Below are 17698 nucleotides of genomic sequence, written 5' to 3'. Positions count from 1 at the left end.
TAAAAGTCAAGATACTTGCTATATCTGTCAGAAGAAAGGGCATTGGTCTTCAGAGTGTCCAGACCGTCAAAAAAGAACAAAAACAGGGGCTAAAAAAGACAAAAGTCAAGATACCTGTTATTATTGTAAAGAAAAAGGACATTGGTCTCCAGATTGCCCAAAAAAGAAACAAGAGGAGTCAGAAGAAAAGAGGGATTCTTCAGAAGAAGAAAGGGATTCTTCGGAAGAAGAGAGGGATTATTCTGAGGAAGAAAGCAGACAGGTGAAGAAAAAGAAACAGGAGAAGAAAAGAAGAAGGGAAGAAAGTGAGGAGGAAGAAGAGGAAAAGAGTGTGACGGTGAAAAAATTCAAAAAACCGAGAGACTAAACAAGGAGACAGAAGAAGTCAATGAACTTTTAATAAAAGTGTTATGTTGTGAATTGTGAATTGGATTGTAAAAAATGGAGAAAAGAATAAATTAATGATATAAGGTAAGTGTCTTTGAGTTTTGATTTTAAAATAAGAAGCTACACTCACGCACTCATACAAAGACACGTACTATAGGGGCAAAATGGGTGGGTTTTTTTTTTGAGTTATTGGCAAATTTAAATTGTATTTCTTTTCGAGAAATGTGGGTGGCCCTGAAAAGGGCCTTTTTTCTTTATGGTGTAGGGGTGAGTTTAAGCAATCAACTTTAACTGCCTTAAGCCTTTGCCACGGCCAAGGCCTACTTCTGGACTGCGTAATGTTGATGATGATGATAATGATTGGGTTGAAATCACTAAGGGTGGTACGGTAGGCTTAGTCACAGGGTTGACATGTTTGGCTCGGGAAGGTCGTATTCTCTTCGGTCGTAATAAAGAAGTCTGATACATTTGTTTCAGACTTCTTAACTCCGCTAAAATGTCCAACAGTACCGTGACCGTTTCATTTTCACCCTCTTGTTTCTTTGCTGCTACTTCTTCTTGCTGTTGTTGCTATTGTTTTTTTCTTACCTCTTCTTCTTGCTGCTGTTGCTGTAGGAGAAAAGCCTGTTCCGCTTCCTTTTGTCGTTGTATAAATTTCTCCAATTCTTCTTTCTGTCTCTGTCTAAAATTCTCCACTTGCGGTAATGAAGAAGGTAACGAAGGTTCCGGAACAAATTCTTGCGAGGAGAGAAAATCCACAAAATCCCAATTCACCTCTTCTGAAAGTAAGTCCGGGTTCCCTTGGGCAGTCTCCCCTGTTGGTGCACCCCAATGGATCGTTTTCTGAGTTTCCTGTCGCATAGATTGACTGCACACAAGCGCTAACGAATCTATATAGACCAACTGACGTCACAGACTGCTCTCTTCGGATTGGATGCGGGGTAACTGAATTTTGTAACGCGTGTTTGGATTGGTGAATGAACTCAATCCGTTTCAATCCTACCTCTGCCTATAAATAAGCGCAGTTCAGTGCATTGATTCACCTGTTCTCGTCGCTTCAAGATGTGGACCGATGTGCAATCTTCTACGTTTGTGTCTTCCATGATGTTCAGGACGGACATGCTCATGTATGTCCGATCCAAGTGGACCGTTGTCCACAGGACAAACACCAGCCTGTGGATACGTAGGATTTACGTGGAGAGGCAAGGATGCCTCAAAAGAGTCCTGATTTACGGACCAACAGTGAGACGCAGCCTAAGGACAAGAAGAAGACCAATGCGGTGTCCTTTATGTTAATGAATACATTAACATAAACCCAAAGGCCCTTTTCAGGGCCAGCCATATTTCTCGAAAAGAGATAGCCTTTCAATTGCCTACCCCTTTTTTTTTAAAATTTAAAAAAAAAAAAAAAAAATCCCATGTTCCATTCCCCTTGTCCCTAAACAAGCCCAAACTTTATTCCCCATGTTAAATTCCCCTTGTACGTAAAGTGGCCCACAATTTATTCCCATGTTAATTCCCCTTGTACGTAGATTTGCCCACGATTTTTCTCCATGTTAAATTTCCATTGTACGTAGATTTGCCCAGGGTGTATTTTAATGCTAATTCCCATTGTACGTAGGGTGCCCCCCTTCATTACTGAAGGATTTTGCGGAACATGTATTTTTCACCAATCTGAATCGGTCATTCATTTCGAGGATGTGAATCACGGATATGAGTGTGCGTTGTTGTGGGTTTAAAGCCATTTTCAGCACACCACAGGCTATACATGGTGACTAATACAACTAGCGGAGGAAGAACCCAGAAAACCTTGGTAAGAACCACCAACCCGTGGGACTGGCAAGCTTTCTCACATCCTGACATTGACGGAGCCCGAGATTCAAACATACGCTGACCGGGATGAGATGGCAGTGATCGGTAAATGTGAGCTTTTGACCACTCGGATATCAGTGGCCCCAATGGTGAGAGTACCAATGTTACTGATTAACATGTCATAATATAACTTCCATCATTTATGTGCCAATTTAAAATGTACAAAAACAGTTTGCATTTTGTATATTGTTAAAAATTTAAAAGGACCATATTGCTGGAAAACTTAATAGCCTTTTAACTGCAGTGAAGTGCGCATTTTACATGTATAATGTGACAGTGAATGTTCATTTACCAAGGCATAGTCGTTTAATTTGTGGAAAATCCGTGAACTTGAGCGAAAATGCATCCTAAAATTGGACGCCGTCTTCGAAACTCTAGAAAAAGCGGCATCAAAAGAATTTATAGATCAAAGCCTAAAAGAAATGGTAAATCAAGCTTGAATGAACCATTACCTTGAAGAGATGAAAGAAGAATGAACATAGAACATTTCAAAAGAGATTGGGGATCTGCGGAATGACTTGGGCAATTTATGTGGATAATTCGTTTACAAGTTCTTCACAGAAAGATTCGATTGGCACGAGACAGAAAATAAAATAATCAGGCAGAAAAATAATGGAAAGTGTGTTGCGAATGCTTTACTTGAAGAAGAGATTAGATAACTTGGATCAATAAACCCGGAATAAAATTATTAACTGTACGCAGTGGTAGCGCAAGGGTTAGAGGCGCCCGCGGGTTATGCTTTTAGTGGCACCCGTACCGAGGCGCCCTGGGCAATGTTCTTTAGTGGTGCCCCTGCTTCATTACAGAGAACAGTTTATGTCACTTGCCAACCTCCCTCCCCTTCTAAAATACAAAGTTTTGTCAAGAATTGTCCCAATTACACTAACTGAGGTGAAGTACCATGAAATTTCAGCTAAAAAAGAGCTCCAGACGGCGCTTTCCTCCAATTCATACCGCCATTGACTTGATAAAATACTCAGATAAGGAAGAAACCCCTAACCGAATACGGAGAAGGTCATATATTATTTATGTAAATCAGCTAAACATCAATAGTGGACAAAATTTTATTAGTTTAGCTCACCGACTGGGTCAATTTGATGAAAACGCAAATAGACTGACAATTTGCCGATTCATGAGGTTTATGAACAAACTGAAGGTACTACAGAAAAGGAAAGCATTTAAGGGATCCGGAATCCTTTGAAAAGAGAAAGTCGGAAAAACAAACTATGTAGAAAGTTCATGAGGATATGATTGCAAGGTGTTCGTATAATTGCAGAACGATATAAGATTGCGAGTAACCATTGCAACATATTTAGCAACTATGGGGCAAAGCAGTCATTGAAATTATTTCGTGAAGATTCAAAATTACATGTAAAATTATATTTAATATGTAAAGATCATCTAACTTGGAAGGATTGAGAGATAGGTATAAAGATTTTCTATTAACAGGCCAAAACAGTTTTTTGGGTATATCAGAATTATCTATTTGGGCATATTGGTACATACTTTACAATTGTATAACTGTATGATCTGTTTTACAGGTTTTTTTTTTCGTGGATATCTGACGCAGTATTTGTAAAGTGATACATTTATGAAAAAGTGGGCAGTGGGGTATCTTTTTCACTTTGTTCCTGCATGAGTTGGTTCAGACATTTTGTTTATTAAGGCCACACGTGTCCGTTTCAGGTATATCAAACTTCAGAATTAATTTCCCTGATCCCAAATGTGCTGTTAACAAGTAACATTTGTAAAGAAGCTAAACTATGTAGCAAATTGTCACTTCGTTTATTGCTTTATTTATTTGTAAAGGATGTACACAAACAATGGTTAATTACAAACATTAACATTGCTTTCAATAATCCCGTATGGTGCTTCATGCATTATCACTGGAGTTTTTCAATATTTTAGCTCTTAATTATAAAAGTGAATAGAGCATAAATGCAATTTTTTAGATGGATTATTGCAAATCAAAAGATTTTAAATAAATTTGACCGTAAGCCACTTTAAAAACTTGAAGAGAACTTTGACTTGACTATGATTTGTGTTTCTTTGTACATATTGTCTATATGGGAATACTATATTTCAAACATTCAATCAACCAAACTGCTTATTTTAGGAAAATGTGAAGACCGAGGAAGAAATTAAAGGAGAGGAGGAGCAAGGACAGGAGGGAGTTGACAAGAGGAAGAAATACAAGGAGCTGAAAAATATTTACCCAGTTCTTCGTGTACTATTTCTCAGAAATACAATTCTGCTGTATTCATGTAGACATTCCAATGCGACGGCAATTATTACAGACGCTATCAAGGCGGTGACAATTCCTGTGAAATTCAACAGAAATAAAATAAGTGGTTAATAACTGATCTTCATTTGTCATATTTACATCCTTTTTTAGCAAAAAATAATCTTACTCAGGCACTAAAACTGGTACAAGCATCGAGTTGTGCTGATATCGCTGTCTATATGCTTGGCAACGAGTTCAGGGGCAAATATCTCTCTCATGCACGCAAGGAAGGTATGTCTAGATGCAGACTGTGGAGAAAATAAATATATTTTGTTAAGCTAACTGAAAACATGTTCTTAGTTTTTGTATTTTTGACTAACACTGTAAATCCCAAAACAGGATATTGATTATGTGAGGTCTAGCAAATATCAAAATCGATGCATAGCTGTCCCTTTAGAGACGTATTCCTTGGTGTGTCTTTTCTTTCGGGTCTATTTTCCTCGAGTAGACAACTTAATGATCGTTTCAACTTACGATCGTGTCAGACGCGTGTGGTTATAATGATAACTAACAACACGTACTTGATAATTTATATATTGAGTTTTAAATGCAAAGTACAAATCGGATGCGGATTGCAGATTGTATATACATTTTCTGATTGATTTTCGTGTCCTTCTTGCATGTCAGTCAAAGAGTAAACAAAGGAGATTAGTATGCATGAAGTTTAGCTACATACTTCAAATCCATATGACGAGATTGCCAGCGTTGGTAAAATATATAGTGCTTTTTGTCACAATATTTATTTGCGCATACATATATTTTATGCTAACCTGCTTTTTTCACTTATCCAAAAAAAACCACAAAACAACAACACTCTAATAGATATTTGGGTATGGATTTTTGTTGGTTTGTTGCTCAGAAAAAAAATTAAACGTTTATTGATTGCACATGAAATTCTGCAAGCTTTGTTCATAACACTCGAAGGCTCGGATGTTCTTTTATTAATGGAGGAAATTCTAGAAACCAGACTTGGAAGCAGTAGAACCAAGGATTAAACCCGGGACCACATAAATGTAATGTAATGCTAGCGCATTATTTCTTGCACTATCCAGGCCACTTGCTGCTCAGATGAGAACTATGTTATTACATAAGCGTAACCTAAATGGAAAGAAATGTTAGCAAATATAGTCCCTTATGAGTTTATGCTGTTACCTGTAACTTACATTTGTGATCTCACTAGACATTAGGTAATATATCTTTAGTAGGCGACAAGATTGATATTTCACAGAAAATGACAATTAAATAACTCAAAGTCAAGATACATGAAGTATGACTCATTACTGCTGAATCCATAAAAGGAAACGTATTATTTAAAAAGTAGCACTTTCTATTTAAACCATTCGTTTACGTGAAAAAAGTAAAACACACCAATCCCGTAAATTTATCAACTAGCCTTCGATAGTTGAGTTGAATAATTTTTATTTCTGCAATATTCATTTTTCTTCATAGTGTTATGAATCTCCACATGTTAATTATTTCAGGGTAATAATTTTTTCCCCAATCGCTTTTAATGAAGCAAATAAAGAACGGGTCTACTTACCAGACCGCTCCGGCGGTTTAGTGGTTAGAGCGTCCGTCTCGAATGCGGGAGCTCGCGGGTTTGAACCCCGGCCGAGTTATACCAAAGACATAAAAATGGTACAAACAGCTGCCTCGCTAGGCGCTCAGCATTAAATGGTTAGTGTTAGGACTGGTTGGCCTGGTGTCAGGATAATGTGACTGGGTGGGACATCATGCTACATGTTTGCGGCATGATACTCCATTGCTAGACATCACTGTAAACTGTCACACTGCAGACACGGTAGCGATATGACTTATTTGTTTTAAAGCTACGTTAAAATCGGAATCACACACACACACACACACACGCACACATACACACATGTCTACTTACCAACTTGAGTATCGGTGGGCCATTGATGGAAAAACATCGCAGCACTAGTCTTGGTGGTAAAGAATGGCTGAAAATAATACGATAAACTACATGTGGCTTCAACAAGTGATTAGATAATTTCTCGAAATATTTTAATATTTAGTCTTGAACTTTCCTCCCATGTGCCACTTGTGATAATTTGTTTCGTGGCTGCAAATTCTGACCTGTGCCAATCTGTTTTAAATGCAATTTTGTTTCTTCATTTTGTATCTTTTCTCTCATGGAGTCTAGAATTTAAAACGTACGTCTAAATTCTATGTTCATTTTTGGATTTCTTTGAGGACATGTTAATGTTCATCAAATCACACTGATTGTATTTTCATTTTTCAAGAATTAAGCTGAGCGACTTCATAACAATCGACCGGTGTATTATATTCAATCCAAGCTAGATTTGAGTATTTCGGGCGAAGGTATGGCATGGTTGATTTAATGGTAAAATGCCGTTTTGAGGAGAAACTGGGAAATTTTGGATACTTTTGAAAGATCCGAATACACTGAAACTTAGCAAAATAAATAACAATAACATCCTATATATTATATCACTTTTGAATGAGTGTTTTTCTCCGTTGACTGGGATTTAAAAATGTTGTAATTTCAGCAACAAAAATTAAAATTTATTTAGAAAATGTCCGGTTATAAATCCCTGCAAGATATTTTAGTTAATGTGTACGACAACCTATAAGTTTTACTGGGCGTGTACATAAAATTGTTTATGTATTTTGAATCTTACTAAATATCTTTAAATACTAGCATATCAGATACCTGTCCAAAAGTTTAAACGATATATTGTAAATTAAATATAGTATAAACTTATTTAGCATTTTCTACAAAACTATCTGATCAATTTGTTTCCATAAAGATAAACATATATATCTGATCATCTGACACAATTTATAAGAAGGTAATAAAATATATCAGATATCACATGTAGTCTACGAGACACTAAATAAAGTCTTAAGGTCCAACTAAAATTATTTTATGCTAGATTTATAATAATAACAGTACGTTTAGGTCTTACAATGATTTTATTCGAACGTCAGTCATCCTGTCACCTCAAGAAGAACTGTCACATGCTCAGTTCAGCTGGTCAGGTCGTTCATCTTTGTAAGTAAATAAGAAATCCGGGAAAGCCCGAGTTATAACATATATATTTCAAAGATATTTCATCGACTTTACCAAAATATCATATTAAATTTTAGAGAAATAAATCTGTCCGTCCGTTACTAATATCCTTGTAGCATAAACTACATATATATGATAGAAGGAGAGTAACCGTATACAGCATGGTGTTATTAAAAAGATTAGTAAATAACAAACCTTTCGGATTATCCACGGTGGAGAGGGGTGGAGGTCGCGTGGGAATTCATATTTTCAAAAAGAATATGAAGCCTTCCTTGCAATCTGAACTCTAATTTACATCTATCGAGGGAGAGTGATCACAACAGGTACGATATTTCAGAACGATGAGCACATGCCGATAACGGGTTTAAATTCTGAAAGCAGTGTGTGTGTGTGTGTGTGTGGTTTACGGCAAAATAATACTAGACATAGGGTATGTGCCATTTGTATTTAAGTCTCCATTTATAGTTTTCTTCGATTTGTCGATTATATCTATTGATTATGCGGAGTCGTTGTTAGGAATATGTTTCTCAGACCGATTAATTTGCCAATTTCTCGGAGCAGATGTCATAATGTACAATAATCACGAGACTTTATGATAGCATGGATTAGTTTCCCAAAATGGACACTCCCCAATTTCTTAACATAGAGAATTATCTGGATATATAAGGTATATTTGTCCAGTAATTTGAGAGAGGAATAATTTCTTTGTATTAGGTATTTGAGTCGAGTTTTGCATTGCATTGCATGAAGTACTAATATCTGGCATGGAAAGGCTTAATGGTAAATCACACAAATGTGAAACAAGAAAAACCATGCAAGAGTGAAATTAAGAGTTTCGTGGTGTGTGGTGATTAGTGGCTTAGACTACTCTTTAGACCACTCCCCTCCCCTTGACCTGGTGTTAAACAAGAATTGTTAATACATTCAATATGGAGAAAAAAAAAATTTGAAGAGAAAAGAAGATTGCAGTAATATGTTGACTTCAGTACACATTCTGTTAAAGCATGCAAAACACACATACTCAGCAGGCATGCGGAGTGTTTGTACAAGTGAAAATGCAGCATAACTTTGTGACTGAAAAATGGAATCAAACAAACTGGAGTCGGAAACTTGTTTGATTCTGTTCCTTCATATATGCATACATTTGCGTTTGTTGGTGATGTATTGCAGATTCTTCTACAGCGATAGAGAAACACACTCAAATCATTACATAATGATTTAGGTAGTGGTGGTTAATGGTTAGCGTGCGAGACTCGTGATCAGATACGTGTCGGTGCAAATAACGCCCAGAACAGGTTGGGTCCATCGCCGTCGTGTTTCTCTTGGCACTGCACTTTATTCTAAGTATCTCGACACGAGATGACCTCTTACATGTTCATGCGAAATTAAATATCAGACCAAACCATGATTACGTAAGCGAACAAAACTTTATCATTTTCAACCTTTCGCGGAAAGGGGTAGGATATGATGGAGGGATGTAAAATTGAAAAGCTTCAAGACAATATAGCTATGCTTCAGAATGTTAAATCTACCTTGTAGCCCATGTCATGCATATCATGATCCATATGACCCACGTGTTCATGCCCCATACGCTCCATCTCTCTCTCGTGTCCTATATGTTCCATGTCGCTGTGGTTCATGTGTCCCATACTTCCCATGCTGCTTTTGTTCATATGTAACCTGTGTCCAATATTAGTTTGGTTCATGTATCCCATGTCTCCCATGATGTTGTAATCATTGTGTCCCATACTACTGTGGTTCATGTGTCCCATCTTGATGTTGTGTGCATTGTGTCCCATCGTATGGTTAATCTGGTCCACTCTGAATTTCTATCTTCGATTACGTCTTTCAGGATAAAACACACTCTTAAGACTAATGGAAGACTGATTGGTGGGTATAGCTGCAAGATTCTAATGGAAGACTGATTGGTGGGTATAGCTGCAAGATTACTCGATTAAGAGGTTGCTCCGCTCATTGTTGGTGCAGACGACATCATTGTTGCCAGCCAAGAGGTCTATTTATATGATAGCTGGAATCCTTTTTAAGTCAGCAAAGGTATCAAGTGGATGCGTTCGTTGAAACCTAAAAGACAAAACATACTGTCATACCATCCATGTATGTATGTATGTATGTATGTATGTGTGCGTGCGTGCGTGCGTGCGCGCGTGTGTGTGTGTGTGTGAGAGAGAGAGAGAGAGAGAGAGAGAGAGAGAGGCGGGGCGTGGGGGTGCGAGATAGGGAGTATTAATGTATTAATTGAAGCTTCCTGAATTATAATGAGACAGGAGTGGTGTATTTAATCCATGCTTCCATACAGTTCAGCCGAACGACTTGCCTATCAATAGGTGTTTTAGATTTGAGATTACCCTCAGTTTTCGATGAATAACTATTGCGATTTCTATCAACTGTTATTTTGCTATATGCGAAGCAATATCTAGACTTTTCAATGATTCGGCAGGGAAAATATTACTTCGGACTTTGGTTAAAATATTACAACTCAGTAAAATGATAAACCGAGACAGATAGTGGTGTTTTGATTGGTTGAATGCCAGTGATGACATTTCGAAATTATCAATAAATTGAATGATGTAACTCAAGCAAAACATACTCAAAAAAATTATAAACAATGATGCAATAACATTCCAAACATTTAACAGTTCACTATGAAAATATGGAGATCTTAAACGAACAGATAATTTCATTTTTTGTCGATAATAGAAATAGAGAAATAAGCGTAGACAATGATGATGAAATTCTTAACTCGCCATTTAACGAGGAGGAGATTTACGTTTGTATTGTCACAAAAACTCATATAATAATGTAAATGTTATGAGTCTATGCTCTTAAAATAAGTACGAGAAAAGATTGAAAGACAGCAAGCTTTGTAAAATTAACAAATAATTTATTTCCTTAGAATACAGAGTGAAAATGGAAAAAAAAGAACTTATAGTATTACGAATGAAATACCAAAATAATCCAAGAATTATAGACACATGTCCTAATAATTTAAAGTCCTGATTAAATCTCATTACAAGTCCCGAATAAATCGAAAAAACTGAAGGCGATGACGTGTCTGTTATAGCTTATAGAGTGTTGATGTGGCATCAGTCTTTTGATGAATCATAGAAATATAATTCCAGGATTGAACACCATATAAATTCCAGTGAATGCCTTTATCCGACACTTTTATCAGAGATTAATTTTGTATTTCCAGGGAAAATAATCACTTGAATTCAGTAATTTGAACAAAAAAGATACCAGCCTAAACAACTGGTCACATCATATAATATACAACTTGAAAGTGCTAGATGTTAAAACACAAATGACCAAGTCCTCACAATTACAAGATTATACAGTTCCATACTTGACCTCAGGGTCACAATTAGAATTTTCTATAAAAAAAATCCATTTCCTAAAGGAACATAACCTACTAGAATGATCCTGATGTTTACGAAATCAAAACCATAACCTGAATTACGCCAAGGAAATTCCTAAACTTAGACCCAAATAAACATATTTACTTCTTATATTAATAATGATCCTGATATTAAGTCCAGACACAGAGAGCATACTTTAGTTAAGTATTAGCTGTTTACACAAAATAAAATAAAAAAGTCAGTCAGGTAAAGCAGAAATTAACTCAGTTTTAGACAAGGCCAAGTCTAGGATACAATGTTAATTACAAGAGCATGTAATAAAATAATTTAAAAAACCAAAACTAACAAACAAGCAATTAAATATACATAACACTAATCATTAACGATATTTAGTACAGGGATTACTCTTGACCGTTTTATCTTCAGGGTATTGTAAAGCAAATTTATAAACGTCCATGTTCTGTGAATTACACTCAGTTTGAAAGTTAACGTACAACATTGTTAAAAGGTTGTGGTCAACTATTCGCAGCTATGCTAAATCTTATAGTTTTGTACGATTTAACGAAGAAATACATTTTGCTATAATTTTGTTGTTGAGATACGTTACTCGATTATAATACCTTAGGAGAATAGGAAAGACGTGGAGTAAAATACATCCCTTTACCCCGTAGAGGCCATTAAGGGTCCTCAACTGTATGTGGGACAGCTTCTAGATAACTTGCCTGGAGAATAGTCTCCATGTGTCGGGGAACGGTTTCGAAAGAGAACAGTTTTTCCCTCCCGCAAATCCAGCGAAAGTCACGAAGCCGCCTCTTTATGTAGCTGTCGAACGACATGGGAAGGTAACCTGTTATAGGTCACACCAGGAGTAGTTGAGCTTTTTGTCATGGAAGATATAAAATGAAAGCTCGCGAAAGTGGACTCTGATCTCCATTCCAGGATAGGATAATGTCAGGTAGCGAACAGTTGCTCTCAAATACAATGATTGTGGCGAATGCCCTAACTTCGTTTACCGAAATGTGCAAAAAGTTAATTTGATCTGTGGTTATTACCCGATGTGTGAAACGAATAACCCAGTTATCCAGGATGAACGTGTCATCTCATATATCGTCCTTTCCCTCCTTCAGGGGAAGAGGAATGATCTCCCTCGACACGTCGGTTCGGTCCTTTTTAAGTAACACTGAAAAGCTCGCACTGGGTCCTGTAGACCAAAACGAGACGAAGTGTCAAAAGTAGACAAGGATTTCACTATAAAAGTCTGATTCCTCACGAACGGGAGCTTGTTCTTGGCTGTCATAAGTGATTCTGACCCATCTTGTTGGATATGCAAGTAGTTCCGGTCCTCTGATTGAGCATGTATTTCGCTGATTCTGTCTGTCGTCGCGAATGCGGTGATTAAGCAGGTCTCATATGAGGTAAACCATCAATGACCTTGAGAGCGGTTCAGATGGTGTCTTGTTTAGCCAGGTTTGTATCTATGACATATTCCACTTTGAGCGCAGCGCCAACGTGTTTGCAGGTGTGTACTCAAAATTGGGCAGAAGATCGGATAGGTCTAGATTTTGTCTGATACCCTCTTTTCCATGATGATGAAGGGTGTCAGAGATCATGGAACGGTAATCTTTGAATGTAATTGGTGCTAACCGTTTCTCGTCAACAGCCATAGTACGAAGTTAGCTTTCTGATGTACTGTTGCCTGCAATAGTATAATGTATTCTTGGGCAAACCATTGTGTGAAGAGTTTTTTTATATTTGTTCTCGTACGCTTTTAAAGCTGAGTACTATCTCGCTTGAGGAATTCTCTCCACCACCGGTTGTGAGAACTTTTCGTTCCTGAGGGCTTGTTCAGCATGATCCAAACGTGCAGGCTTCGCAACTGTGGATTGGATAAAATACTTGACGTCGCAGTTGTTTCAGCAAATGATGGAGTATTTTTTATTTTCTTAAGGGTTTCTGTTGCGAGATTGACGAGGTCCACGATTTTCCATTCTGAGTAGTGAAGTCGGGATGAGGCGACACTCCCGTTCTCTCGCCTTCTGTGTTATCTTTGAAATCAGAGGCGTTGGAGGGTAAGTGTATACATCCAGGTTGTTCCAGTCTATAGAAAGACCATCGACTGCCCTTACTTTCGAATTTAGGACTGATGAGATAAAGATTTTGAGCTTGGCATTCCACCTTGCCGCAATAGATCCACCATTGGTCGATCGATCATGCACATATCCGATTGAAAACAGAGGGATGAAGAAATCATTCCGTTTGTAAATGATTCTTCTGGGACAAAAAGTACACTATTACATTTAGTCAGACTGGAATATGACGAACTTAAACTTGGATTTGTTGCTGAAACAAACACTTTAGAAAATCCCAAACAAGAATGAAAAGGTCTGAGGATTTGGTTCCACCTTGCCGCATGATATAAGTCATTATCGTAGAGTTGTTGGACAGACTGAGAACTCCCTTCCTATTTAGATCTGAGCAGAGATATATATTAGAATAAAACGAGCCTCATTGTTTAAAATATACCAGTTTAATGGACAAGATGAAATCGAACATCCTCATTCTGCCTCTTGTCCACTTTTGTTTGGGAGAACTACGATTTTCAACGGTTGTAGATTTGGTAGGACTACGTCCCAGTGGCTTTTTCGTAAGGTTTCAATGCGTTCTCTTTAGTGAATTTCCTTGATAATCCTCTGCCGTAGCGGATTCTAAGGTGTGTGTGTGTGTGTGTGTGTGTGTGTGTGTGTGTTGGTCTCCTTGACTTGATTGCGAATTTCGTCAACCGGACCATTAAAGAGGAAATTAGATGATACAAGGCTGCAAACGTAGCTTGGTCTCATGGCGGTCTTCAAGAAAAGTGGAAATAGAGAGCAATGCATTTCATTCCGCCAGTTTTAAGCTCCTAGCTGCTGTTATGACATTGACCAGGGTATGTTCGGCAGATCTGTTTCAGACGCGAGCCATTATGAAACAGGCTCCCACACATGTTATTCTCATGGGAGAAGATAAACTGTGTTCTGCCTGTTTTAAGATCGACATAGATACTAGACCAAACGTAGAGCACACGGCAACGACATTGTGCACAAACTGCTGTGTTTCGTTAAAGCGCTTCCAATCAATGCATACGAATACGGCATTATCATCCCCAAATCTGCGATATATATGTCGACTGCCTGGGGTTTGGGACTTGTAGAACCGCCGACTAAGTTTTTGGGAGGGTGTCTATGTGAGAAAAAGAGACGGTTGACGCTTGGATCTCGTAATTAACGATGTTAGCAACACAAAATATTAGTAAATCAGCCAGATGGGGAAGTATTTTGTGTGCGCGCACGCGTGTGTGCGTGTGTGAGAACTGGATTTTTTAACGTAGCTTTAACAATTTTTCAGTTACATCGCTACTTTGCAGTATGGCAGTGATAGTTTATAGTGATAACTAGCACTTGGGCATCATGCCGCAGACATGTAGCATGATGTCATACCTTGTCACATTATTCTGACACCAGGTTGGCCAGTCCTAACACTAACCTCTTAATCCTGAGCGCCAAGCGAGTCAGCTGTTAATACCATTTTATGTCATTGATATAACTCGGCCGGGGATCGAACCCACGACCTTCCGCTTCCGAGGCGGACGCTCTAACCTGGCTATCGTGGCGGTCCGGAAGTAATTTGCAAATACAGTCTTCTTTTTTTAGTCAATATATCAAATGCTTTAGACCAGGTCGTTGATTACGAGGGAAAAGGCAGGCAGATCTACGGTGTGGAAAAGCACTTCAATAGAATTCCGGAACACTTAGTATTCAAGCGTCATTGTACAATCTAATAACACCGAGGGGCACTGAGAGCAAACAGCTTAAATCCAATCCATCAAAAGACCAGCAGACCCCTGGCGCGAGTAGAAATGCATGCTCTAAACCAAACATAGAGAGGTATAAGTAATTCACTAGATTACCCGGCGAATGTGACGATCCTATTGATCTCTAATACGTTTGGGACTCCAGAGAGCTGTTATGGGTTTAAAGCCATTTTTCAGCACACGATATGCCAAATATGGGGGCGGGTAAAACTGGTGGAGGAAGGTCCTGGGAAAACCGCTGTAAGTACTACCGGCATGCGGGAAGCAATTTGTAAGCTTTCTCGCGTACCCATTTTAGCCGAACCTGACACTCCAACTCACACGGGCAGAATTTATATGGCAGTAATCAATCAAGGCGAGCACTTTAGATCGCTCAGTCACCCGGGGCCCCAGCCTAAAAGTATGGACACTGTCAAGCCTACTGATTTCAAGGCAAATATTGATGAAATTTGGGTTTTATATTTTCCTTCTATCTCTCTCTCTCTCTCTCTCTCTCTCTCTCTCTCTCTCTCTCTCTCTCCCACTTTATCCATCTTTCTCTCCATCAGAATTAATCGATCTTAAAATGTGTCAGCACTGTTGATTGTCTGAAGTTTAGAACTGACCATAAAACAAAAAATATCGCGTGTGGCATGTTCCGCCATCTTTACGCCTTTTTATTCTTGCTTCAGAATGTAATTCTCAATTCGAGGATACATTCGTAATTTCGAGGTCAATATCAAAGTCACATTTCTACATTGAATGTGTGCCAATATCTGCCGTTCGTTCAACCTAGGTTATTTGCCAAACAAGAATTGGCTTATAAATTGTGAATGCATCGAATGCATCGAATTTGTATTTTAAAACAATCTGCTCAATCATATTGTCAATCTAATAATAAAAATAGCCGAGGTGATCTGAATACATTGTAGTTTCTTTATTTGAAGAACTTTCCGGCAAACAAAGTGTATGGTTTTTCTGTCATTTACTGCGCCCACATACATTTGAGGCATATATTTGACTCTCAGAGATAGCCGAGGTGGTCCAAATGCATGAGCACGATGTTTTACTCGTTAGCGCGAGGATTATCATGAGAACACTATTTGCATATCAATAAGTGGTCTTACCTAAAAATGTTTCAGTGTCGTATCAGCCGATTTGTGTTCGATCTAAAAGGAAAGCTACTTAAAAAATAAATCAATACAGTCATTGGTGTGCAAAACCAGATTTTCTAAAACTAAACTTGACGATCTAGGTAGATTTCAGTCGTAAGACAAACATTTTACATAACTATGATCTACTAAGAACCGAATCATCATATGTTTAAGATGGGCTCTAGGTGTACTTAAGTCTATATACGAGACTTTCGTCCATCATAAAAAGAGATACATAAAAGCACATAGTGAAATTCGTCTCTGCTATTTTCTTTTCTAAATTAAGTACGGTTTCTTTCAGGTCTGGTGTTTTCTCCGTTACTCTTTATTTAACCAGAATCCTGCCTGTTAAAAATGACTAAAGGAGATTTTACGACATTTTAGGTCTGTCCAACGTAAATGATGAGTGAATCTTCAAAAAGCTGGTGGCATCAAACACGTCAACTATGATTATAAACGTGTAGGTTTGTGAAACATGCCTGGTATTGACTGAATCTGGCATAAAATTCCTATTTTTCCATTAAAACACATTTTTTATGAAGCACCTCTTCCATCCATTAGACTTTCATTTTCGTCCGCATGAATTTTTTTGGGGTGTGTGGTGGATGGGTGGCCGATTCAAAGGTATATATGTATATTCTGCGCAATGGATGTTTAAAAAAAGTCGCACCCACCTCGCGGACGTAGCAGCAACCAATCAAATTCAAACAAAAGCTTCGTGAATTGATTTTATCTTGCACATTTGTTTCAACCTTGTTGATGGGAGAACGGACCAGACAAGGATCGACAATGAAATGCTTTACCTCAGATAGCTATTTTTGTTTTATATATTCGTCGCGCAGCAGAGGGTTCCACTCGATCAGTTAATTAGTACTTACATTACTTATGTACTGATATGTATATTTAATATGTGTTGTGTGATTGTCCTTTATCCATAATCGAGGGTTGGAGTTTGGGCCAACCTGACTAATGTCTTTTTGTAAACAACATATTACAAAGCTAAAGTTGGGGCCCCAAGTAGCCAAGTGGTCTAAAGCGCTCATAGTTCCGGATCACTGCCATCTCACCTCTGTCTGCATGGGTTCTAGTCCAAGGCTCGGCTAGCTTGGGTATGTGGGAAAGCCTGCCAGTACCTTCTCGTGGGTCGGTGGTTCTTCCCTAGGTTTTCCAGGGTTCTTCCTCCACCAGTTATACTGGCCGCCATGTATAGCCTATATTGTGCTGAAAAATGGCGTTAAACCCTACAACAACAACAACAAAGCTAAAGTTTTGTCTATGATTGTAGATTATCTATTAATATTATTATTACTTGAAGGTAAACAGATTTTGTTAGATTTAAATCCAGGACATTGGTTTTCCCCTCGGGAATTCCTGGACAACATGACCTTTACCATATTCTTTATCAAAACTGAACTACTGATCCTAATTTTGTTGACAACTTAGAATGTTCTAGAAGTGAACGTTTGACATTCATCCTAGCTAACTTATTGTGTCTTATACTTTTATTAGAATTACTTGTTCCTATAATAACAACTGAAATAGAAACAGTCTTTTAGTCATGTTAAGGTTTAATTTAAGAAGACTTATTTATTTAAATTGTTCATTTGAATTACAAAGTGCTCATTAATGCTTTCGAACTAAATTACTATTTCGGGATTTTATTAATTCATTTAGAAACATCTTGAATTATATCACTGTGATATAAAATATTGTAAGCACATCGACACTATTCCATGGTAT

At 37.8% G+C, this 17698-nt stretch overlaps 1 protein-coding gene across 3 annotated transcripts in view; it reads right to left on the bottom strand.

Moving 5' to 3' along the window:
• Window positions 1–17698, bottom strand: part of LOC149807564 (uncharacterized) — a 45901-nt gene that overhangs the window by 24414 nt on the left and 3789 nt on the right. For all 3 annotated transcript variants that reach the window (XM_089967879.1, XM_089967867.1, XM_089967871.1), the window contains exons 2-4: window positions 9131–9680; window positions 6438–6504; window positions 4475–4580 (exon numbers count right to left, since the gene is read on the bottom strand). In XM_089967879.1, coding sequence (XP_089824005.1) covers window positions 4475–4580; window positions 6438–6504; window positions 9131–9397 — 440 coding nt within the window. In that variant the 5' untranslated portion in view covers window positions 9398–9680. The remainder of the gene's footprint in view (window positions 1–4474; window positions 4581–6437; window positions 6505–9130; window positions 9681–17698) is intronic.

The sequence above is a fragment of the Sinohyriopsis cumingii genome, chromosome 1, assembly GCF_028554795.1.
Source record: "Sinohyriopsis cumingii isolate HCF-2022 chromosome 1, ASM2855479v2, whole genome shotgun sequence".
Taxonomy (NCBI): domain Eukaryota; kingdom Metazoa; phylum Mollusca; class Bivalvia; order Unionida; family Unionidae; genus Sinohyriopsis; species Sinohyriopsis cumingii.
This window is presented reverse-complemented; position numbering and strand designations above follow the sequence as displayed.